At 38.4% G+C, this 25927-nt stretch overlaps 1 protein-coding gene across 6 annotated transcripts in view; it reads right to left on the reverse strand.

Moving 5' to 3' along the window:
• The window catches only part of fgd4a (FYVE, RhoGEF and PH domain containing 4a), a 62789-nt gene that overhangs the window by 17381 nt on the left and 19481 nt on the right, over nucleotides 1–25927 (reverse strand). For 2 of the 6 annotated variants that reach the window (XM_060878104.1, XM_060878106.1), the window contains exons 2-4: nucleotides 11268–11354; nucleotides 2932–3069; nucleotides 1449–1602 (exon numbers count right to left, since the gene is read on the reverse strand). In XM_060878104.1, the coding sequence (XP_060734087.1) occupies nucleotides 1449–1602; nucleotides 2932–3069; nucleotides 11268–11354 (379 nt within the window). Of the gene's footprint in view, nucleotides 1–1448; nucleotides 1603–2931; nucleotides 3070–7815; nucleotides 7936–11267; nucleotides 11355–15569; nucleotides 15730–21948; nucleotides 22131–25927 lie in introns of those variants that run through there. The other 4 variants (XM_060878109.1, XM_060878107.1, XM_060878110.1 and 1 more) reach the window with 4 other exon arrangements.

Below are 25927 nucleotides of genomic sequence, written 5' to 3' on the forward strand. Positions count from 1 at the left end.
GTTTTTCACTTTCCATCTCACTGTTACACAATTAAAGACATGTTACGACAGTAGGTGACTCTTCTTAAATGGTGACATTGAGGTAGTGATGAATTGTGGGTAGTGGTGCTCGTTACTTATTAAAACGCTTGTGCTTGAATAAATAAAACACAAAGACTAAATAGAGAGTAAAGATCATGGTGGACATGTGACATGCGCTGTCTTTGTCTTAACGGTGAATTAATACTCATTTGTGTCCCAGTGACAAAAGCTGGAGAAGAAGAAGAAATAGTGAAAAGGACTCACACAAGGAATAACACAAGGACTCCAGGTATAAAACACCAGCCTTGAGCCTGGATGAAATGTTTATATCTTCATCATCAGCTTATTGGTCAACAAACCTATATATATGACTGAAATGTTGGCACAGACAGCTTATTAGCCAAAAGCTAAAAAAGTGGATAAACAAATTTATAATAATATAATCTAAAATATTAATAGATTATGTTAGTTTTATTTTTCCCCCTAGACAGCTTTGTCTTTGTTATGAAAGCTCAAAAAAAGAGCCAAGACAGAGGTTACCTTTACAAAAAAAAGGAAAACACACGTGGTGTTACTCTAGCATCTAAAGCCAGAAGAAGAGAGCGAGAGAAAAACCTCCCTTTTTTGTGCACATCCCCCCCCCCCAAAAAAAAATAAATAAATAAAATTCTGATATTTTTGTGTTCAAATTAAAAGTATCATCATATTAAAATGACAATATTCCTTTTTTTCTTTGTTTTAGTGTTTACTAAATAAATGTGCAATGTTTTACCCTAAAAATCAGAAATATTCATTACCAAATAAGTCACAACGGCCTTTGACTTTATTTCTTGCTGCAACACAGACACACATAACACAGATTTACCTCTATGCATATCTTAGAGATATGATTTAAATGTGTATTAGTCAAGCTAATTATCAACACCACAGAGCTTTTTATTCCTAGGCTAGCAACCGACATAACACATTATATCCATTATTTGTAGACCCTCATGTTAAAGATCAAGTTAGTGAAGTTAGAACATGGCCAATATATAATTCAAGTGATAACTTTAAAAGAGTCAACCCATTGGCCACTTTATTAGGAACACACGCACGTACATTCATGCAATCATCCCGTCCGCTGCCATGTGGCTGTCTGTCTGGATGAAGGAGCAGGAACATAAGTGGCCAGTGAGTGTATACCAACTTTGATGATGAAACAAAATACAAAATCACAGACTCATTGCTTAAGAGCCTTTGAGAATGACTATGCTGGAGGATATGAAAAAAGCAACTGCAAAGTAACACAAAGTGCTCAGCGTTAACAGCAAGTGCTTAAATCATTGTGTTTATCCAAGAGCTTGCCAGAAGCAGCAAAGATACCAGGATGAACCCAAGCAGAAAAGCCTGTAGGTGTCCTATTATCTTCCCCTTTGCATGTGTACCTGTTTTCCTCAAAGCGGCTGATGAGGTCAGACACTCGGCCTTTCCCCCCTCCTCCTCCGCCCTCCTCCATCTTGGAGTTAAAGGGTGAGCTCCTGCCCAGCGGCTTACACAGCTTGATCACCGGAGTCTGGAGGTGTGCTGGTTTAGGAGGCACTATATTGCAGGACCAGAGAAATACACAGATCGTATAATTCATTTGCAGCACTAAAACTCAAAACGGGATTAAAAAAATACCTCTCGTTCCATATTCTAGTATCCTTAGCAGGCTTGAACGGACGACACAGAGCTGCAGTCACTTTAGCTCTTATCTGCATTCATCTTGTGAATGCTGAGCTCAACTTAATCTTGTTCACTTGTCTGTGAACTATAAAAACATGGTGACCACATCTTATCTCGGAGTAGGTAAAAATGATTAAACACAAGTTCTGAAGACCTCTCCAGTTCAAGGACACTGCACACCCTGCTCGGTACAAGCTTCAAAGCTTTACAGCAATCACAGCGCAATGACATGGCTAACTGACCAGCTTAACGACTGCACCAAGTGTCGAGTAATAAGGTCTTAATTAGCACCTAGTAATGATCCGTGGTTAGCAAACCAGTCTACACTCAGTGTTCTCAGAACACTCTACTGCACCCCTTCACTACAACTATAGCCATACAGACTGAGAAACTTCTCTCTCTCTCTCTCTCTCTCTCTCTCTCTCTCTCTCACAGACACTCACACACACACACACACACCTCTGATTTCTCTGATCTCGAAGTTTGCATCAAAAGCCAAGTAAAGCTTCAGACAAAAATAAATAGTTAATGGCTAAACAAAATCAAATTATTTTGGTACAAATAATTGCCTAAAATTTTTTTGTGTGGCTGGAAATCGCAAATAAATCATCTGGTCATATGAGCCTCTAATTTAAACGGCGCTGTCTTTCATTAAGCCTGGAAATGCTCTCCAGTTCTACACAGCCAATGATAAGTCACTACACCCACACACACACACACAGCAAACTCAAGCCAGTATACCTTGATACCATGTTTACTGTACCATAGTGTGATTCTGATGCTCAATCCACTCAGGGCTTCGAGTTGAAACCTAGTCTCTTTTTTTTTTAACACACTGTTGTTGCTTTGTGGCCAGTGCAAGACAGCTGTTAATTGTTTATCACTAAAAATCTTGTGGTTTTTCTATTCAAATAGAAAAAAAGTTAGTTAATTAACTGCAGTGTTTAACTAAATTTTATTTATTGATACAAGGGTTCTCTTCACCTTGTGCACTTGAAACAAGTCTAGTCCTGAATTTTCAGTATTTTGTTATACTGAAATTATGCTATATTATGTCTGTAAAGTATTTTAAAATACAAAGTCTAAAATATAAAGTCTAAACATTCCACACATGAACTGAACAAAATACTGAGGTGTAGCATACAGTGTGCTCTGGTCATTGCTTCTATGAATGAAACCATCTGTACGTGTGCGTATTTTTACCTTGTGGTTTGATACGCTGAGGCAGCTGACGTCGCGATCCTTTTCCATTTACTCCTGTGGAGCTTCTGTTGCTTGCCCTGCTTCCCTGACGCGGCTTCTCGTGTCGACTGAGTCGCTCTGCAGGCCTACTGCCAAGATCTGAGAGAGACAAAGAACAGGGTTGGTGAGTAGAGTAAAAAAAGTGTTTATTGTTTGCAGGCTCATGAGGCAAACTCAGTGGGACAGCAATAATAATGTTGGTGAGAAGTATTTATCAGATTTATTCATATCCTTAGAAAACGATTCACATGAAATCTCAACGCTTGGCACCTGCACAATATATGATAGAGAGGGGAAAAAAACCCAATGCAATTACTAATATTCTGAGCTTAATGTACAGGGACATTTTTATATTATACATTATTCTTGAAATATAATTGACTGGGTGGCATGAGTTGGTATTTTCAAATACCAACCTGTCTTGCTCTTTTGAAACTTTGATAAATTAAAGAAGGACACAATGTACTTTCCATCCATTCGCTCACCAATAAAACAAAATACATAAAACTAATAAAACAACTAAATGCAGCTTGACATTTTAACAAAAAATAAAGCACAAAAGCCGCTGTGTCTTGCATCTGAAAGCCTGTCGTGTCTGAAAGCTTTATAAAGGTTATAACAGGTTATAAGCGCTAGACAGCATTAATGAGCATACGTTTTAAATTTGTTTATTGTCAGGCTTAGATTAGGTGAAGTGTCTGGGATACAAGTCCCTACAAACAAAACTGTTAGTATAGAAACAATAATGGATTAGACCAAGAGCATTAATATAATGCTGGTAGCTGTAATTCAGAGCTGTCAGAGCTGCTGTTAGAAAAAAACTCCTTCTGATCAATCAGACTAAATGTGACTGTGGTGGAAACTTTTAACTCATCAATTCACTTATGCAAAGAAGAGTTTCAAAATAATTTTAAAAATAAGCAAAACTATTAACAGAACGTTTCAAAATCTTTTATATTCTCATGTCAAATTAATAGAAGGATTTCAGAAGGGTTCAAATCCATGTCTGTGTTGATTTGAATGTATGATATGGATGCATTCAAAAATGCATCCAGTTTATTTATTTATACTCCAGAAAATGCTTTAGAGGAATTTTCCCATGCAAAAGGTGGAGTCTAAAATCTTAATCTGAAACATTACACTCACTCACTCACTCATTTTCTACCGCTTATCCGAACTACCTCGGGTCACGGGGAGCCTGTGCCTATCTCAGGCGTCATTGGGCATCAAGGCAGGATACACCCTAGACGGAGTGCCAACCCATCACAGGACACACACACACACTCTCATTCACTCACACAATCACTCACTACGGACAATTTTCCAGAGATGCCAATCAACCTACCATGCATGTCTTTGGACCGGGGGAGGAAACCGGAGTACCCGGAGGAAACCCCCGAGGCACGGGGAGAACATGCAAACTCCACACACACAAGGCGGAGGCAGGATTCGAACCCCCAACCCTGAAGGTGTGAGGCGAACGTGCTAACCACTAAGCCACCGTGCCCCTCGAGAATCTACTAATGTGTGTTATTCAAAGCCTTGACTACTGACTGCTAAGAGATTCCACCTTCATTGAAGATTTACTTTTAATTGTTTTAGTACTTCAGTTCTTCTTCGGAAAGGCAGAAGCAGGTTGTGAATGTGCCATGGCTCTTTATGGATTTTAACTCTATGAACGCTGTATCTGTCAACTGGCAAATGTAGTAAAGACACTCAAGACACACCTACAAAGGTTACAGTTGAGCTTCTGGACACGGTTAGCACTTGAATCATTTCTTCCATATGAATTTAGATGAAATTTAACCAAATCCAATCATCATCCAGGCAAACTGAATGAGGTCATTAATGTAGTGGTTAAAAAACTAAACAAAAAATGTGTGTTGCTAAACTATGCTTCATAGTTTCATAGTGTCATGATCTTCTGAAAAGTGACCTTGAAACTTGCTGTGACTCAAACATAAAATGGTGTCAAGCATCACACTGGATAGACTTCTCATATCTGACAAGATGATCTGAAAAATGACCCTGAAACTGATTTAGTCAAAGCAAGCATGATGTTAGCTACTAGGTTCCTTTCTGGAAATCCAGTGAGTCATTTGGCATATATTTGATCATGTGGACACAATATGTGAAGGTGTTACTACTTCCTTAAATTGCTGTTAGGAAAGAAGCAAATATTTTACCAAAAAAAAAAAAAATCATGTGATTTTACAAATGATCATGTGGATAATTTTTTTTTCCATCCAGTCCTCAGCTTTACAGTCAACAAGGTGGTGTGTTACTGTACAAAGAACTAGAAGAGATCAAAAATGTGGATTGAATTTCGAGCTCTAAGTATTGGGTTGGGAAAGCAGTGGACTAAAGTATGTAAATAGCTTGTATCTGTCTAATCTCAGAACAGTTAGTGGAAAATAGCAGAAAGTCACAAAGCTATTTTTATAGCTGTTTTTCTCACAAGAAAAAAAACACAAACAAAAAAAGCACAGCGGTCCCCCGCTTTATGCACAAATAGGCCCTAATGGAAAAATAAAAATAAAAAGTGATTAAGCACCGAAGCTAAGCTCAGAGTCTGATAGACGGCTGTGTTGGTATCTGTGTAAACATGTGCTAGGAAAATCAATACGTACTGCAGTAAAGACATGTTTAAGCCTTTAGAGAGGTCCAGAAATAAAGCATGTGCACGGTAACTGTTTACCCAGTACAAAAAAAGAGATTTTATTGCATTCTCAAACTTTTTTCTTCCTCCACTGCAGATCATACTGTCAATAGGTCATTTTTCATGGGATGAATCATGGAGCTGAGTCTGCTGTGGAAAAAATTACTAGATTGGGGTAGAGGTGAAGGATTGAATGTTTAATGTCTGATTGATTCATTCGGCTTCAAGGTGGATTTTATTTATTAGACGATCCAAGAAACGTAGCAAAAGATAAGTAATGAAACAGTTACAGAAAAAAAAATAACAGCATTTAAACCTAGCTTTAAAAGAACAACTATTTTATTTTTATCACTTACATTATACATACACACATGCGTGCATGCACACACACACACACACACACACACACACACACACTTTGCTTTGCGGTCAGTATGATACAGCTGTGTGAATTGTTTATCACTAAAAATCTGGTGTTTTTTTCATTCAACTAGATAAAAAGAAAGTGCAATGTTTAACTACAGCTGTATTCATTGTTCATGAAGAATACGTGAATGCTACAAAAACTGCCTGGCATGAAATATATAAATTTTTCATTTTATTTTTCATTTTATTTTTCATTTTATTTTCATTTATTGACACCAGATTTCTCTATACCCTGTGTACCTGAGAAAAGTCAAGACGAATTGTTCGCTCTAATAAATACTTAATGCTCAGGCTGTATGCTCTGAAGTGCTACTAATACACACACACAAAAAAATACTTCCTCTTATCATTTGCAAGTGATGCATAGCCAGACACAAGTACCCTGAACACCTTCTATTCACTCTCACCATAAATGCCTTCTTTTCAGCAACACTGACTTTGTTGTCGATCAAGACAAAAATGCAACGCTCGTTATCATGTCTTAGCTGATGACACAAGTGTTCATGGACAGTTCGAACAAATAATCCTTACAACCCCAAGAGTTTCCCTGAGCATACTTCCTCATTTATCACACTGTCAGATAGCGTAATGTGTAATCCTTGCAGAGACTGAAGAGAGACAGCAATTGCGTCTGTGCGTGTGTGTGTGCACGCGCGTGTGTCTGCAAAGATAAACTTCAAGGCATGGCCTTGATTCTGACTGTGTTGCCATAGCAACCCGCTCCTGTCTTTCCTGTCTGGGAATGTGCAGGTGAAACAAGCATGGAAGAACAGTGAAAAAGGAAAAAGAAGAAAAAAAAAACAGGCATAGCTCAGTTTCAGTTTGTGTTCACTGTTGCTATTCCCTATTGCTGCAGTTCTGTTTTGAGATGTACTTCTCTCAATGAACCGCATCTCAACTGATTGGCTGTCATGCTATTGCTGGGCTGAAGGGATAAACAGACAGCCTTCAACACCTCGGATATTTCTTGAATATGAACTGTGAAAACATGGACAAAGTTTGTCTTTATGTCTGACTTATGGGGACTTGAACTGGATTACATACTAACACTAATTAATCAGGAAATAAATAAATACATGCCTTCACCTGTCAAATATAAGTAGATAAAAAAAAAAGTTTTTGTTTAGTATCAGCTACGAATACTTTTTCTTTATGGAAACGTTTGCTCTTGATAGCTGTGGTATAGGGAAGCCGATTGAACTAAAGCAAGTGGAACAAATGTAACACACTAACATGTGTTCAGATCACAACACCACCTTTGTGAAAAGGAAATGAAGTTAACAATGAAGATAACACATCTTGCAAGTAAGAAACCAAGACAAAAAAAAGTGTTTTAGAGTCAAAAGCAACTAGGAACTGTAGTGGTTATGCACTGATGAACAGTCAAAAGCATTTAGGATAGAAAACAAATGACAAAGCAGAAAGGGGAAAAAAGGGAATAAATTTGGTTTCCAAACAAAGCATGCACTGAAAAATACCATTTTAACCCTGTCAGTTCTCACATGCACTGGATGCATAAATTCTTAGAAAGAAACATTAGCTATGTGCAATATTTAAAATATATATAAAGTAATCAGAGGATTATTGTAATTCCAGGACAATAATCTCTGTCCTGCAATTCCGAAAAAAAAAAGGCAGTGTAGGTTTGTGTACAGTTTACAGTAAGCCTTCAGTAGACCTTTCAGATTTGCTCCACATTATTAAGTGGAAGTCCAGAAAAAAGTAAAAGGTAATCAGCACGGAGGCTGGATTAGACTCACCTCGACAAGGATACGATCCAAAAATAGATCTATGGAGAACAGTGCAGTCACACAAGCCTTCCTGTCCCCGTGTACAACCACACGCGGACTGAAGTAAAAGAGCAAAAAAGGGCACAGAGAAAAAAGCTCCTCCTTCTGTTTGTGACTTCCAGTCAGTACTGCTGTGGGGCCTCGTAATGTCAATCCACCGAAATCTGCTTATTAATACAGCAGGTCACTTCGAAACTCAGACTATACCACGCAGTTGTAACAAGAGCAATACAGTGATTACGGCTGCCATAGGTTTCAGGCACACGCAAACACAAACAACTATTTCTACATGATATCAGAACTGTACAAATATGTATATAGATTTCATCACTTTTCAGTTTAAAACTGAAAGAAAATCTACTAAGAAAACGCATGATTTGCTGTGAAATATACAGTCGGTCAGGTTGTTTATTATTTACTGAATTTGGTCAGAGTGAGGAAATTTGATAAGGCTAATAAACCCCTATAATATTTTAACTAGCAATAACTTTGCCACCATATGAAGTAGGTAACTGATTTTAATACAATCCCACATTAGCAACTTTAGATAATTGCATAAATGTGTTCTTAATAAATCAGCCAATCATGTGGCAGTGACACAATACATAACAACATGCAGGTAATACACAATACACAACAACAAACTTCAGTGAATGTTCACATCCAATATCAGAATGGGAAAAATTGGGATCTCAGTAACCAGAGCATAACATGGCTACATGTACACCGCATCCAAAAGGTGTCCCACTGGATTCAGATCATTGGCTCATTGTCATATTCATGAGACTTTTGCTTTGTAACATGGTGCAATATCATGCTAATGCAGCCAGTAGAAAATGCGAAAGTGTGGCCATGATGTGACATGCATGTTCAGCAACAACAATCAAATAGTCTGTTGCATTTAAGTAAGTTTTTATTATTATTAACAGGCCCAAAGTGCCTCCTGGTGGTCCAGGGGAAAGATCTCAATGCTGCGGTTTGAACTAACCCAGACACTGAAGAGTTAACGCTCTAGTGACGGTCACAAGTCTGTATAAATTTTATGTACACACACACACACACACACACACGATGTAAACGTTCCATTTCAAATCATTCGTCTTCTACCACACAACTTGCCATATCAACAGTATCCACAGCGATGTCTTATGAGAATATGTACGTGTCTAATTCAATCTTCCAGTAATGGTATGTCAATGAGGTTGATAACACCTTCTGCGCAGGAAACCTGAGCTCTATTAATAACAGTGAGTGCTAACACTTCTACTTGTACTTTTATTCACTCGTTTCCTTCATGATGATCTAAATCTTAGTGAAACCTAATGAGGATTAGATAAACACCAACACTGCTCAAACGTCTGAATCGTAAATATCGCGCTCTACTTTGGGCTTGAACATTATAGATTGTGTAAAATGACAAAAAACAAAAACAAAATACAAATGATACATGCATGTGTGTGAAGTATATGCTGCAGTTGCATTTTCAGTATGACTAAGAGGGAAGTGATCTTCTAGTCTTGACACATACAGAGTTTAGTTCTCTATAACATAGGGCATGTGGGAAATAAAACTGAAATAAAATAATGAATGATATATAAAATTACAGAATTAATGAAAAAAAACCCAAATACGTAACATCATTTTATTTTTTATTGATTTATGAATATTACACTGTATAGATCAACTGTAGACATAAATGTACTAGCAATGAATGTACCTTCACCAGTAGTATGTTCTAACAAAAATAGCTACTTCTTTTTGTGTAATATGTTAACAAATTACTCATTTAACCGACAGCAACCACTGAAAACCTTCGTCATCAGCACGCCCACGATATTCTCCTACAAGCTTTATATCAAAATGCCTAAGTTTTGTTGGGTCTTGCGAAACCCCCGTACTGATGTTCACTACTAGTTACACCACACTAGATGCACTAGGATTTATTTTAAATGAAAGAAACTTACAGAATATCACAAACCCATTTTACATGTCCTCGACTTTAAACATTGTCTAAACGTAGTTATACTTAGCAAGAAACTTCGCAATAAAATTACAAAACCTCAACCAAAATGTGACGCAGTTTCAGAGACTTTTACATTTTTAAGGTTTCTAAATCTTTACTGCTCATAAACAGCAGGTCAATGGAGTAGACAGATATCGTGTCTAGACTACAAAAAGCATCGTTAGGTTAATTAGCCTAGCTTATGTGAATATTAAAAATGCACAGGTGAACACAAAGGGGCTCAGATTGCTGTGAGTGCTCAAAGTATGAAGCAGTGAACAAGAAGTATGTAGAAGGGCTGTTGTACTTGAGAGCACTTCAGATCTATGAGCACTGAACACCAATAATGCTCTTCCTTTCACCTTACTAAAGAGATGTTGCCTAAAGCAACAAAAAAAAAAACATCAGTAATGGTTATCTTATTAGTTTATCTTATATTGTGTTTCTAATGAAATAATAATTTGCCTCACACTTCCGGGGTTGGGGGTATGGTGGAGTTTGCATGTTCTACGCATGCTTCAGGGGTTTCCTCTGGGTACTATGGTTTCCTCCCTCAGTAGGAAGACACAAGTTGTAGGCTAACCAGCATCTCTAAATTGTCCCTGGATTATGAGTGTGTAGGGTATGAGTGTGCAATTGATTGGTATGCCGACCATGCCTTGTGTATCGTGCCTTGTGTCACCCGTGATAGACTCTAGACTCCCCATGACCATGGGTGGGTTAAGCGGTACAGAAAATGGATAGATGGAAAACATAGGCGTTCCCCTCACTGAAACCAGCATGATGTAATTGGTGTCATAAAATATTTTTCGACCAACACGTAGTTCTCTGCACAAGCACGAGTTTCACACCAGTTCTATTTTCATATGAGATCAACATTATGCACAGACACTTTATTTGAACAGTCCATTGTAGACATTTCTGTGTCATTTTCAGCCAATCCTTATCTGTGGCATCATAAAAAAAATTGGTTGCATTGTTAGCTAGGTTAAATATACATACTTTTTGTTGATAAATTTTATTAAACATTAATAAACTCCTGAAAACAATCTCCAAAGGCAAGGCTGGGGCTTTTTGTAAGCAAAAAAAAAAAAAAACAGCCTAATACTGGTAATGGGGTACATCAATGAGTATGAACCACCTGGTCAACTGTCAGTCGCTCCAGATGAATTTGATGACTTTTCTACTTTTATTAACAGGAAATTAAGACTTTGTTGGCATAATTTATAGCAATGCACTCTGATAAAATGGCAGATTGGACGGCATTTGGATGGTTTGTTCATGGATGCGGATTCATTCTAGAAAAATTCAATTTTAGATTTTATTTTCAAAATCTTTTAAACTGCTTTGTGATAAAGCCTTCATGGAGAGGTTTTGATACGACAGGAGAAAGATGAGAGACGCATAAGAGTTTATTTACCTTGTGCCTCTGCGATCTTCACTCCCACACAAGCCTCATCTTCATCAAGGGATTTGGAGTGGAAGCAGCTTGCCTTGCCTGCTCTCTCTGTAACAGACATGTAATCTGACATGATTTACTGCTTGTGAATTTTAGTTTGTATATCTTAGGACCTTAAATAAAAAAGGATCTTCGGTATGTCACAATTTGGCTGTTGCTTCACAATGCAACTGGTTAAACTTCAAACAAACTTTAAACTTGTGTTTTATACACACACACACTCATACACACACACGAACACACGTACACACACACGCACACGTACACATGTACACACACACATGTACACACACATGTACACATGAGTTGAGGAGATTAAAAGTCCATATAAAATGTGGTCTAAAAGTGGAGGCTTAATCAATTTAATTTATTTTCACTGATCATTATCTGAGTCACATTTTCCTGTGACTTGACTCTCAAATGCCATTGTGCTGGGCATATTGTACAGGTACCCAACAGTAGATATACTGAACATATCAGGGGACGTGGTAGTTCAGGGGTTAAGGTGTTGGTCATGAGTTCGAATCCGAGGGCCACCAAGCTGCCACTCCTGGGCCCCTAAACAAGGGGCTCTATTAATGAGATAAATATAAGTCGCTCTGGATAAGGGTGTCTGCCAAATGCCATAAATGTAAATGGAAACATGAGGCCTGGTGTTGGCCCTAGGGGATGGTGACTGTAAGTAAGAACCAAGCGGAGCTCAGACAAAAATGGAAACATGGTTCCAAACTGTTGAGCCACCATCCACCAGATGAAGGGGGGAAATCGAGTGCTGTGGCATCTGGTGGCAGACACGTGATGGATAGCTGTATTTGAATTGGACCTTTGTAATGGGAACTGGATTTGGGAATGTAAAACTTCAAGTTAGACATACTTGTACCAAACTTCCTGATTGATGGTGATCTCTCTCCCACTCCAGAGTGCCCCATGGTGGTTAAGATGAAACTCACCACATTCAGCCTGAGCGTCTAGCTGGACTTTCACCAGCTACACAAAAGGTTTGTGTACATAGGTATTCTTGGAGAATGTGGAGATGAAGGTGCCATGCTATCTATTTAATAGTGATGGGAAAACAGATTAGCTCAGTCTCTTTGTGTACCATGTCTTTGTGGAGCTCACTTTGTGCACAGGGGCATCATCATGCTGGGACAGTTTTGGGCTTCTTAGGTTCAGTGAATGGAAACAGTAATGCTACATCATACAGAGAAAAACTATACGACTGTGTTATTCCAGCTTTGCAGTAGTTTGGGGAAGATCCATATATGGGTGCCTTGATCAGGTGTCTACATACGTTTAGTCATATAATTATATTATTTCCTGAAATGATGTAATGTAACTGTTATGGGGGATTTGAGAGAGAGAGAGAGAGAGAGAGGGAGAGAGAGAGAAGATGAAGCAATACACAGATAAGCATGTGTACTGTCTGCAGGATTAAGTATGCAAGAATGCTGGATGGACAGTTTACATGTTAATCTCCACAATAATAAATTTGGCTGCACAGCAAAGCTAATCCAAGATTTTGTGGAACTTAAAGCTCTCCAGAGATTTTCTAGCACTAATTAACTTATTATATACAGTAACTTGATATTTGGGACAGTGCGGCTTCAGAGCTACCGCACTGTAATTTTAACTTAATGTGCAAATAACACACACACACACTTAATTATTAGTGTAACCTTCCCCAAACCTCAACCTTATTTTTTTTGGATAAGAATGTTTATTATTATTTTTTTAAAGTAGTTTTTGAATAAAAACTATTAAAAGTAGATTAGTAGTAGTTTTTATATTAAAAAAAAAACTCTTTGGAACCAGGCAAATATCCTCACGACACACACCCCTACAATGTACATGAGTGGGGAAAGAAATCTTGTAAATAGATACTTTTGTTAACTAAAAGAATGTTTAAACAGAAGTGTGTGTGTGTGTGTGTGTGTGTGTGTGCACATGATTGTGTGCATGTGTGGTTCCTTATCTCTGACACTAGACTACCATCAGCAGGTCTCCTGAAAGAGTACACTGTTTACACACACATGCACACATCATAAAAAATAAAACAAAATAAGATAAATAAAGATGCATGCAAAAGTTTGCCTGTATGTGTGATGTGAACAAGAACAAGAACGTAAAGAGAGAGAGAGCGAGAGAGCGAGCGTGAGTGGGAGTGTACCATGTGTAGCTTTACATGTTTGAGCTCATGAAACAAGTTCACTTCACCATGGTGTAATCGTGGACCATCCAAACTGCCCTGCATTCCAAACACACACACCAAAGAGGCAGTGACACGGTTACCATGGATATGTGTTTCCATGGCAGCAGAGTACAAGAGGTATCAGAGAGAAATTAGAGAGAGTAAGTACACTGTCATGTGTCTGGTTTAAACAGAACAGTGTGAAAGAGACAGCAATGACATGAAGATCATGGTGTCAGTTCTCAGTGCTGTGTGGTTTAGTTGTATAATGTCAAACGCTCGGCTGTGGGGACGAGAACAAAAGCGTTGTGGGGTTTATGAACATGCTGTGGTCTGGAAAACAATGAACTGTTCAACTGCTGTGAGCAAAACCCAAGTGCCAGTGGTCAAGTGCAACATGTTCTTATGAGCCTACAATGTACTTCAATTCACTACTCTACATAATTTACAGTCACACAAATGATGACATGAATACATTATACAATCATTGACCACTTTAATAGGAACACCTGTACCACATCCTGGGGACAAGCTCAACGCAAATACACAGCTGCGGATTAGAAAAAAATAAAAAACTTTCTGTGCCAGCTGTAGCCTAAGATTCCTGTTCTTGTGAAACTGGATGTAGTCTGCTCTTTTGTACACTGATCATTTGATTTACTGTAAACTCTCTCACTCATTTTCTACCGCTTATCCGAACTACCTCGGGTCACGGGGAGCCTGTGCCTATCTCAGGCGTCATTGGGCATCAAGGCAGGATACACCCTGGATGGAGTGCCAACCCATCGCAGGGCACACACACACTCTCATTCACTCACGCAATCACACACTATGGCATCTCTGGAAAATTGTCCCATCAACCTACCATGCATGTCTTTGGACCAGGGGAGGAAACCGGAGTACCCGGAGGAAACCCCCGAGGAACGGGGAGAACATGCAAACTCCACACACAAGGTGGAGGTGGGAATCGAACCCCTAACCCTGGAGGTGTGAGGCGAACGTGCTAACCACTAAGCCACCGTGCCCCCCTTACTGTAAGCTACCAGTTCAAAAAGTTATGGCTATTTTCCTTCATCCCCTCATCATCATTTACAGCTGGAGAACTGCCGTGTCTTCAGAAACCGTTGTGTTTGAAAACCAGCACAAAAGACAAAGTTTTCTAAAATATTGAAACTAGCTCATCTGCTACCAACAAGTCCCCGATGTCACGTTTGTTCCCCATTCTGATGATTGAAGTGAACATGAACTGAAACCATTCACCTGTCACCATATGGTTTTATACACTGTGCTGCTTCCACATGATTTGTTAATAAGATAAGGGCTTATTGTTGTTCTAATACCTGTTTTTATTCTTGGGTAGAGGAAATATTGCACACTTGTAATTTAGAATATTAATCAGCAGTGTTTTTTTTTAAAACCCAGATTATACCCAGGGTTATGAAAGCACTTTTGCTGTGTTTTCCCTGGATTGTGTATCAGTGTTTGAACCTTATGGCTACATGCTTAGCAACAGACACCCAATCAGAAATTTAACCATTCTTGTAATTACATAACATCTTTGTTTTCTTTCCTTGTGTGCACCTCAGAAGGCTTACAAAGCCAAATAGGGAATATGTGGCAACTTGCATTCTTACTGATGTGAATACATAGACAAGCTCTTATTTAAAGCGGCCACATGATGCATTTATTCAGTCATGGTTGTTGATGGTGCAATTATGCAAAAATGGTATGTTAAGCAAAGTTTTGGAAATGTACAGTGCGAAACGTCAGATTACGAAGAGCCAGGATTAATTATTAATTAATTATTAATTATTCACCCTGGTTAAAGTAGTTTAGGATAACCCAGGGTTATAGTGTGAAAAAATGATAACAAAAATGATAGCAGGTGTACATACTGTAATAGACTACATGCATGCGTTAGATTTTAGCAAGAAATCAACTGTCACTTTCATTTCAAAAGCCTTAAACACCTAAATGAGATTCACTTCTGCAAGCAAACAATCAAAGTTCTGCTTATGAGTTACTCTGTAACTACAAAAAGCTGAATTTTACGTGTACAAAGAAGACTGAACTACCTGCTCGTAGCCTGGTTTCCCTTCTTAAGTTTCCTCTCAGAGGCTTAGCCATCTGAACGACTCGGCTCAAGAGATGTGAGGATGTTGTATGGACCTTGCAAAAACTTTACGATGCATACTTTGAGAAAAAGAGTGCAGCTGCAGTGTGAAGTGTGCGAAGTGCTGAAGCTTGTGGGTGTGTCTCAGTGTGTAGGTGCGCGTATATGTGTGTGTGTGCATGTGTGTGTCCTACTACGATATATATATATATCTACTTACCCTCATTCACACCAGAACATTCTGAATTAATGCACATCGTCAACTTTACGCTATCGTTTCCGTTTACAAAAACACCGTATTGAGGATTGAGGTTCAAATCCTTTCATTTATGCTGACATTTAAATATAAATGTGGCAGAAAGGTTAGAGATTCATAGATAAAAAGGATCTACAGGGGAAAAGGTCTGATGTCCTGTACTGAGTCACTCATTTCTAAGAGGGTATAATGAGGAAAATTATAATTAATATATAAAAACTTGTTAATGAGGAAGTTAATAAGTGATACATGTTAAAATGACAGATTATTATAGTGTCTTACACCTCACATATAATACCACACCTCTAACCCCAATGAGTCAAAAAACCAAACATAATGTTCATAACGAAATTCTAGTGTGTGTGTGTGTGTATGTGTGATTCTCACATCTGAGTGTGTTATGGCCAGAACAATGTGCCAAACATCAAGCATGCTTGTTTGTTCCTCTTTCTTTCTTTGTTTCTTTCTTTCTTTGTTTCGTTCTCACATGTTTGTTTTATGTTTCTTTCTCACGTGTTTGTTTTTTGTTTCTTTCTCATGTGTTTGTTTTTTGTTTCTTTCTCATGTGTTTGTTTTTTGTTTCTTTCTCATGTGTTTGTTTTTTTGTTTCTTTCTCATGTGTTTGTTTCTCTCACCTGTGTTTGTTTGTTTTTCCTCTGCATTTGTTTGTTTGTTTGTTTCTCTCTCCTGTGTTTGTTTGTTTCTCCTGTGTTAGTTTGTTTTTTGTCTCTCTCTGTCAGGAAGAGCATCCGGCATAAAACCTGTGCCAAAACGACAAGTCGCTGTGGTAAACATGAGCACAGAGAGCCGGAAGAACAACAACTTTCATTAGCACAAGCTGGAAATACTGGACACTTAAAGCTGTTGCAGGGTCCATCTGGTTCCAAACTGTGCAGTAGAGTCGCCTTCAGCTCTAACATTAACTGAAGTATTTTACCATTTGTCGAATTTTGTAAAACAAATATGAGGAAACTCACTAAACTATGCAATATCCAGTACAATGCAAGCTCTTCCCATCAGGCTCCATCCATTTATCCACCTTCTGTACCACTTGTCCTACAAATGGTCCAATGGGACTCATGGTACAAGGTGGAGGACACCTTAGAAGTGTTGTCCTACTGCAGGGGACATTTTTCTACACACTCACACATATACAGAACAATGTGCAGTGACATGGTTTTCCGGTCTGTCATAAAAATATAATAAAAATAGAAAAACTATAGGATTACAGTAAAATATCTCATTTACCTATGAAGGTAGAAAAGGGAAAAAATATAAAAAAAAGCCATATAATATATGAACACACTACACGCCAATCAGCCTATATCACACGTCTTTGGACTGGAAAGGAAACCAGAGAACCCAGAGGAAACTGCTGAAGCATGGGGAGAACATTTACACACTCACTAGACATAATCGATCACACAGATGGAGGTGTGAGGTAAACGTGCAAACCACTAATCCACCGTGCTCCCACAATCAAGCCAATCGGTACAGGGTCAGATTTTTCCTCCGCTATCCAATCCAGTATTTTCTGCAGGTATCAGCTTAATACCGAACCAAATCTAACAAAATCATCACTGACAATAAAAGTAAGTTGTTTTTGTATAAAAGGCCACAGGCAACACTTCCTCTGCTGTGATTATCTACTGTATAATTTCCTGAAGTTAGCAACATTAAAGCAACTAAACAAAAAAATTAATCACAGACTGAAAGGTATAAATATCTGTCCAGGTCGAAAACAATAAAAGAGAAAAATAAAAAATGTAATAAAAAATAATATCATAATTTCACTGTTCGTCTTTTTCTCTGTCATATTTTGCCACTTTGCCACTAACTCCTGACCTCACATTTCATATGGGACAGTGGTTAACAAACTGAGTTGTTGACTGGATGATCGGGGCTCAAGCCCCAGCACTGCCAAGCTGCCACTGTTGAGCCCTTGAGCAAGGCCTTTAACCCTCTCTGCTCCATGGGAGCTGTATCATGGCTGACCCCAACTTTCAAAAATATGTGAAGAAAAATTTCACTGTGCTGTAATGTATACGTGATAAAATAAAGGCTTCTTCTTCTTGCTGTAACAAAGTAAATAAAATATAGATATGTGCACTCTCTCTCTCTCTCTCTCACACACACACACACGTTCTCTCAGTCTCCCAGCATTCATTTATCGCTTTTAATTCCAGACACCACACTGACTGTACAACACTCCTATGTGATTTAAGTACTGAAAAAACACTGACCTATAAATCTATCTAAATATGTCTTTGTTTTCCTTCTTTGCCACATGTATGTCCCGAGCGTGTGAGAGAAGAACTGCTTGTATAGAATGAGAACACCTCCATAAACAACAGGGTTGAATCCATGCAGTTGTACATTTGACCAACACTCACTAACAACAGGGTGCAGTATAGTGTAAAAAAAAAGGGGGGGGGGGTATTTTGACGGAAAAATCATTTCCATTTGTTGGCTTATGTAGGACTGGGTTTCAGCAGATTACTCAATGAAACATGTGGAATCTCTAATATTAATCATGAGCTTTAGAGTAAAACCACAGACGATAAAATCAGCTCTCTGTCTCATAACCGTTAGTCTTTTGCAAGTCTGTCATCTTTTTTCTTTTCTTTTCTTTTTTTAAGTAAAATAGATCCCCCATTCATTCACACATGACATAGCCATATATTATTCATATAACATATAACATATTTACACACAGCAATAATAACTGCTGTACAATAATACAGCAATAATAATAATAATAAAACAATATTTTTAAGTTGCTATGAATAGCAGTGGTTAAAAAACGACACTAAACACGCACCTAAAAATTGTCACGGAACAAAAAATTGTCATCATACGACTACAATAAAGAACAGAAATTAACTTTTCTTTCTTTAATTCCATTGAACTGACTCATGAGAACTGCATACTCTGGCGAGTGAGAGAAAATGAAATGTCTCTGTGTTCAGTGCTCGCAGAATTGAAGTGCTCTCATGTAAGAAGCTGTAGCTCTCTGGATCAAACCTGGGCACCTGTAGCTTCCTGCCCACTATTTGACAGGACAAACAGGGGGCTGATATTCTGTAGAAAACATATAGCACAGGTACACTTCACTAACATTTATATAATAGTTTGTTATATTGAATCCATCAGTACACTGTGGATCGTCAGTCAGTTTGTGTGTTACATGAAAACAAATCACTGTGTTCTTTAGGAAATATTGTCTCTCTCAGAGCAACACTAAACAAATAATTTGGCCTAATTGCTTTTACATGTTAGTTCCTCTATATTTTTGCTTGTAGATTTGTTGCTTAGTGGATTGAAACCAAAATAACTGGAAAGCTTTAGGACTCTGAGAAAAAACACTGACACAAGACACATTTCAAGACTTCCTTCTCACACTGGGTGAAGAACGTTTCACAGAATACAGGGAGAAATGTTGAAAAGGGAAGTTGTTCAGGCTTAGAATGGCTCCAAGATCTTGCAAATATGACAAATGGATGGAGTGTGGGGTTAGTGAAGGTTAGTTAGGTTTTGTTCTATAAATGCCCTTCCCTTTTTTTTTTGTTTTTGCTTTTCCTCGTGCAAACTGATGATCATATCTCCCAAGTAATATGATCTTATATACAAGAACGAGATAAACGAAGGACAAATCAGCAACTACAGCTAGATGAAACGTGAGGTAAATAATCAACACTGTGAGGTTTATTCTTTTCCGATAGTCATGCATCTTAAAGTATTTCATCCCTCATTTACAACAGCAATTCATTCAACACTAATATCAAGTATAAAATTCCAGGAGCTCAGAATACTTAAACCAGCACTTCTGGTACCTAGAACCATGCCAAAGTCACAGAGATCACTCCTCTGTTTGATGTGAACATTAACAGAAGCTCTGGACCTGCATTTGCATGGTGTTATACGCCGTGCTGCATAAATGAGCATGCTTACAGTTCTTCCTAACAAAAGTGGACGGTCAGTGTGGTCATAGTTTTCATCCATTTATACTTACAGCTAACATTGTGGGAATGCCATATATGGATACATCAGCTATAAACAGTTGTTCCCACATTTTTGTCTTTGTCCTTTTTTTAGAATATCAAGTCACGTTACTGAAAAACTGCAAAGCCCTTCAGCCTGAAGCTTTTCCTACATCAGGAAACTTTCAGTTGTAAATCTAAACCCTGACAATGTTGACTCCTTCCAAAATGCTAGATAAACCTCTCCTGACAGAAAACTTCACCATATCAACACCTAAAGTTTTTTATTTTTTTTTTGCATAAGTATTATATAGAAACACTAATATATTAAAAGGATGCAGCTGTAATACTGTCAGAGCCTTGCTGTTAGAGAAAACTGATCAAGATCTTCTGACCAATCAGAATCAAAAAATTCAACAGCACTATGGTAGAAGGTAAAAATATACCACTGTGGGAAAATAATTTTAAGTCATTTCCTTTTAGTTCTATCAAACTTTTGTGGATCATGTAAAAGCCAAATCAAGTTACAATGCAAGTTAAATTCAAACTTTACATTAGACTTGTGGTTCCTGTATCTCATTAATATGAAAGGAAAGGGGCAAGGTAACTCAGGATATCATCTGTCTCTTTGTGCCATTTGTCCCATTGTTTAATGGCCATTTGATTCACGGTCTGAGAAAGACTGTTATGTTAATGGGATTAAGGGTAAAATTCCAGGATCTAGTGTGGGGGCTGTTGCATCCTTTCATGCTTTGATTGTCAACTGAACTTTGAGACAATTTGTATCCTGTGTTCATGAAGAAAACCATTAATGGAATTCGGTAGACATTTATGACGCCCTAATCCAGAGCGACTTACAAATAATTAATTGAGGGTTAAGGGCCAGCAATGGCAGCTTTGTGGACCTGGGTTTTGAACTCACAACCTTCCGATCGGTAGTCCAACACCGTAACCACCAAGCTACTACATCCCTACCAATGAATTACATGCCTAAAACTTGTGAAAATAAATAAAGAAGGAGAGAAAAACGGAGCATGAACAATGAGCTATGTGTTACTGAGAGTCTGTTGGTGTTTTAACAGTATACACAGAACACAGTGCACTCTTACTAAAACACTATTCAACTGTAGGTATGGGATGTGTTTCATTACCAGCTGTAAATGTTGTAAAAAAGATTCACTGTCGTCAGCAGTATACCACTGCACAGAACAAAACAGGAGCCCTTTGTGGTTTTCCAAATCAGGGCCTTTGCTTAAATAGTCATTAATTAATGATGAATGTATGTAATGTCAATATGTTAGTGGTTACATCATGTAAATAAAATGTGTGTTGGATTTGTCAGGATTTCTGCACAAGCTAACAGAAGTGGGATCAAGTACAATTCCATGTGGACTTCTTATGTCATTTATCACATCATACCTCAGGGTATAAACTAAGGCCACCAGATATTCCCAGGACTGTACTGCTAAACTAATTTTATTTACTTCTAAGGAGAGTAAGCCAATGAAAAGTTAGTATACGAGATAATACTGTAGGACATGCTGGTATGTCATTAGACACATCTGTACTAGAGTGTGTGATATAACTACTTATAACTGGAACTTTAATTTAGTGGTTGCATGATGCGCTCTCTCTCTCTCTCTCTCTCTCTCTCTCTCTCTCTCTCTCTCTCTCTCTCTCTCTCTCCCACAGATACAGATAAGATGAGATACACACTCAGTCACACAAAATCAGACAACAGCTGCAACAAATCCATTATCATATCACACAACATTATTCATTTAAAACCCATAAGTGACAGTCTTTCTCTCTCTCCCCCTTTTCACACTCTCTCACACACACACACACACACACACACACACACACAGAGAGAGAGAGAGAGAGAGATACAAAGATTTCCTCCATACATTATCAGCCCCTCAGCTCGATTTCTATAATGAGAACACAACAAACCAGACACATTTTATCAGTCTTGATCAAATCAGGGTTAATTAGAAGAACTGAAGCTAATTAGAGGAATCCTGGGTGATGTGCAGCGGTGGCCCCGGCTTCCCAGCCCCCCAGCCACAGCCCTGCTGACCGGATCCCAGAAAAAAAGCACTGACCTTACACAAGTCCTCTTGTAATCCGTATGACAGCTGCTGGATTGAGTGAACGAGTTGTAGTTACTTGAGCGCCTGTTCTTATCCAAAGAGTCACGCCTGGACAAAAAGCGTCTATGCAATCTGTTCCTCACGTTCCGCTTCCCTCAGTGCATCCTCCTTGCTTCCTTCCCCTTCTCTCTCTCTCTCTCTCTCTCTCTTCCCTCACGCACACATTGCTCTTCCAGGTCTCTCTCTTTCCCTCGGTTTTCCCTTCTTCAGCCTCAGACTCTTCTCGAGCTCTCTCTATAACCCATGGATATAATCACATTCCAACAGAGAGAAAGCATATGTCAGGGAAACGGCAGTCGCTCTGTCCTTGCGTCAATCCCTCATTCTTTGGGTGCCAGCATGTGTGCGTGTGTGTCGCATTGACAATCAGGTCTATTATGCTGATCGAGGGAGGACCAGCAAACAGGGAGGAAACCCGAGGATATCATCTGCCAGTAGAAAAGAAAGAGGGGGGAGCTGAAGTGCAGGAGGGAGGAAGCAGAATGAGAGAGAGAGAGGTAGAGAGAGTGTAGACAGCGGCGTTCAGAAGATGACCGTGTCCATGTGCTAACTGATCACAGTGTCCATCTTCCAACACAGCATGCAAATCAGTCTGTCTCGTTCAACTGGAGTGTATTCCTAAGCCATGTGACACATGCTGGCAGGGTGGGGACAGAGAGAGAGCGAGAGAGAGAGAGGGATGAAGAGATGGGGGATGCAGATGAATGAGGGATTGGTGGGGGAGGGTTAGAGAATGACGTCGAAGCAAGAGGCCACCTAAAGTGGCCACCTACACAATTCTCATGCTTCCATCATTTAACCCAAAGCCCTGAGTGAAAACTTCAAATGCTTTATTACGCACCATATATTTATGCCACACCGCAGATTAAAGGCCTTCAAAAGATCTGAACAGTGTGTCATCATCTTTTACTTACAAGTTGAATGTTCAGCACAAAAATAAACACAAGCAGATTTGCTGTAGATGTGCTTCAGTTCTAGATACATCCAGCGCTTCCAGAATAATTGCTATTGTGTAAATGAGCAAAAAAAGAACAACATACAACAAATGATTAAAAAACATGATGTATTTTTAGTAGCACAATTTTTTTGTTTGAGAATTATTGGCACCCTTATCGTTAAAATTTTGTGATGCCTGCTCTGGAAATAATAATAATATTTGATTCGATGGTAGATCATTAGTTAAGTCTGTGAGAATGGTGGGACAATTTGTACATTTGTACATCTCCAACTGTCATGACAGGATTTGGATATTGAACTCAAATGTATATGTTTTTAACAATGAAACTTAAATTAATCCGATTTCTTGACTACTTGCAAGTTGAAAGAAATGTTATCTTAGCTGAGTTTACTACATTTTTAAGGCAGCATATGAAAACAGAACAGTTTCTGGGTTTAACCATCCTGAAATGTCTCACTGTGTTAGATTTTGGGATGACGACATAATTCCGTCAAGCCTACTGAGCACATTAATTACCTCTTGAGCATCGGAGCAAACACAGTATCTGTTAACGAGGTCTTTATATCTGTCCGAACTGATATTTCTGCTGATCCAAAGGATAGCCTTCTTGTCTATCAGGTTGAAAAGAAAGATCAATTACGTTAATCACCTCATCAAGATGGCACTTTACTTCCTGTTTAATTAGCTCTGTATGGGCTGCTGATGCGCAAGCAAAAATGACTGGCAGTAACAAAAGACTGTCTACTTGCAAAGAATTTATCATGATGAATTCATTTGTTTTTTTTGAATAGAAATAAAATGTTATGGCACAGTCTCACAATGACCTTGTCATGGTAGTCAAAACAGTAACATAAAACGTTTCGTGAAACAAATAAGATGGCCTGGGTTTGGATTTGCTCTACTCATGGCCACACAATCACACACTCAGCTTTTTGCTCAGGGCCAGAGAAAGAGAGAGAGAGAGAGAGAGAAAGAGAAAGAGAGAGAGATAAAAAAACACAATTTATCTAAAGTGATCTTAAGTAAATTACTTACAAAAGATTTAAAGACTGTTATTAATCTTTTCTGTGATTCTCTGAACAGATATTCTTATATTAATGGTTACTCAGGCCACACACACACACACACAACCACAACCCTCAGGTGCCCCACTGCAGCTGGACACACATGTCACATGCCAAAGCAGTAGCAACTGGACAAATCCCATCCCTGCTTCATCACAAGCTTCTTCTACAGGGGTCTGGTGGCTTTATTATGGAGGTCAGCACCTGGCATTTAGAGTAATTTACACTCCACAAATCAGATCAAACCTCAGAAAGTGATGGCTTGGCATTAGTGCTGCACGATTAATCATATCGCAATCGCGATATCAAGCCTATGCGATTATTGCTGCGATTTTATGAAATAAATAAATGTATGTGTGGACATGTCAACCCATTCTCTCTGAAAGCTGTTTGCCTATTTCATACACTACACCGCTATCCGCTAATAAAAAAAGACCAGTGAGTTTCAGTTTAGGCAGTGGCACATGTGGCGCGTATGGTCATGTCGTGACTTTTTCCGGTGTGCAGCGCGGAACGGGTGAAGATGGATGCCGAGCAGACGGACACTGAACTGTAGTGTAGTGTTAATTTCGTCAGACGAGACGAGACGAAATATGTTCGTCAACAACCTTTTTTCTCATGACTAAGACGAGACGATGACAAGACTGCACCACTGTCCAAAAACGCTGACTAAGACTAAATTAACATGCATTATTGTTGACGAAAAAAGACGAGACGAAAATGTTTTGTATAAAATAAAAACTTAGATAAAATCTCTCTTCATTTTCGTCTACAATTGTCTCTGCTTTTTCATCAGCTGTTACGCCTTTAAAATATTCACAATGAGTTCGCGGCTTCGTGCTGTTGCTCAAGTTACAGGTCCGCCAAGTGGATCCCGCTTATTATATTGTTACCTACCAAATAAATCAATAATTTGACACAAAATGATGATTTAAAAAGGAGTTTATTGATTTAAAAACAATTGTATTGTTTCCGCTAAAGAAAATAGTGTGCTCCGTCTCTACGGTTAGAATCCTGTGTGTCCATGGCAACGCTCTTTTTCATGCCAACGGTGTGTTATAGTTCGCAGCGGTCTGTTATCAAGAAATAAAATAGTGTGTGTGTAGAAAGAATTCGTCCACACGCCGCTCAAATAAATAAATAATTAAAATAAATAAAAACTCCTGAGCGCAAGTCCACCCCTGGTCTAGGCGGCTTTTTGTGTTAAATTATATTTCCTGTCGCTGCACAGGCTCTTTTATTGTACCTGACAGCTTATGTCCCGATGACCGGTCTTTGCATTACGATTAAAAGCAGTATCAATAAAGTAAAAAATGTGGTGTGTAGTCACGTTCGAGTGTATGCACTGTTTAAACGAGTGTTCTCAACTTCTCACTGATACTTTTGTGATTCGCGGAGTTTTGACAAGATTTATAGCCTTGATATTGTTTCTTATTCAAAAGTGGTGACAGAAAAAACTCAGCACTCCCAACCTGAAACCTCTTCCCACGCCTCTGACACAATCACATCATAATCAAAATGAATAATTAGACTTAAAAGCAAATATATATGTAAGGGAATCAAGTTTAACAATTACATGTAATATTGCTCCAAATATCATCAATAATGGTGTGTGTGCAATACCATGTATAACTCGCATTAAGTTGGTAATATAAATATATATATACACACCTACAGTTTTGATCTTAGGCTTTTCATTAAGTTATTTATTTCCACTATAACACTTGTGTTCCTGATATTATTGCATTTAATGAGGCCTCGTTGTATTTATTCTTACAATAGATTCCAGATGTGGTCAAGCTACAATTTTTTGACTAAAACTAGACTAAAATTATAAGACTTTTAGTCGACTAAAACTTGACTAAGATACCTTGAGTCTTCTTTTGACTAAAACTAGACTAAAATGACG

The sequence above is a fragment of the Tachysurus vachellii genome, chromosome 9 (genome assembly GCF_030014155.1).
Source record: "Tachysurus vachellii isolate PV-2020 chromosome 9, HZAU_Pvac_v1, whole genome shotgun sequence".
In the NCBI taxonomy this organism is placed as follows: Eukaryota; Metazoa; Chordata; class Actinopteri; order Siluriformes; family Bagridae; genus Tachysurus; species Tachysurus vachellii.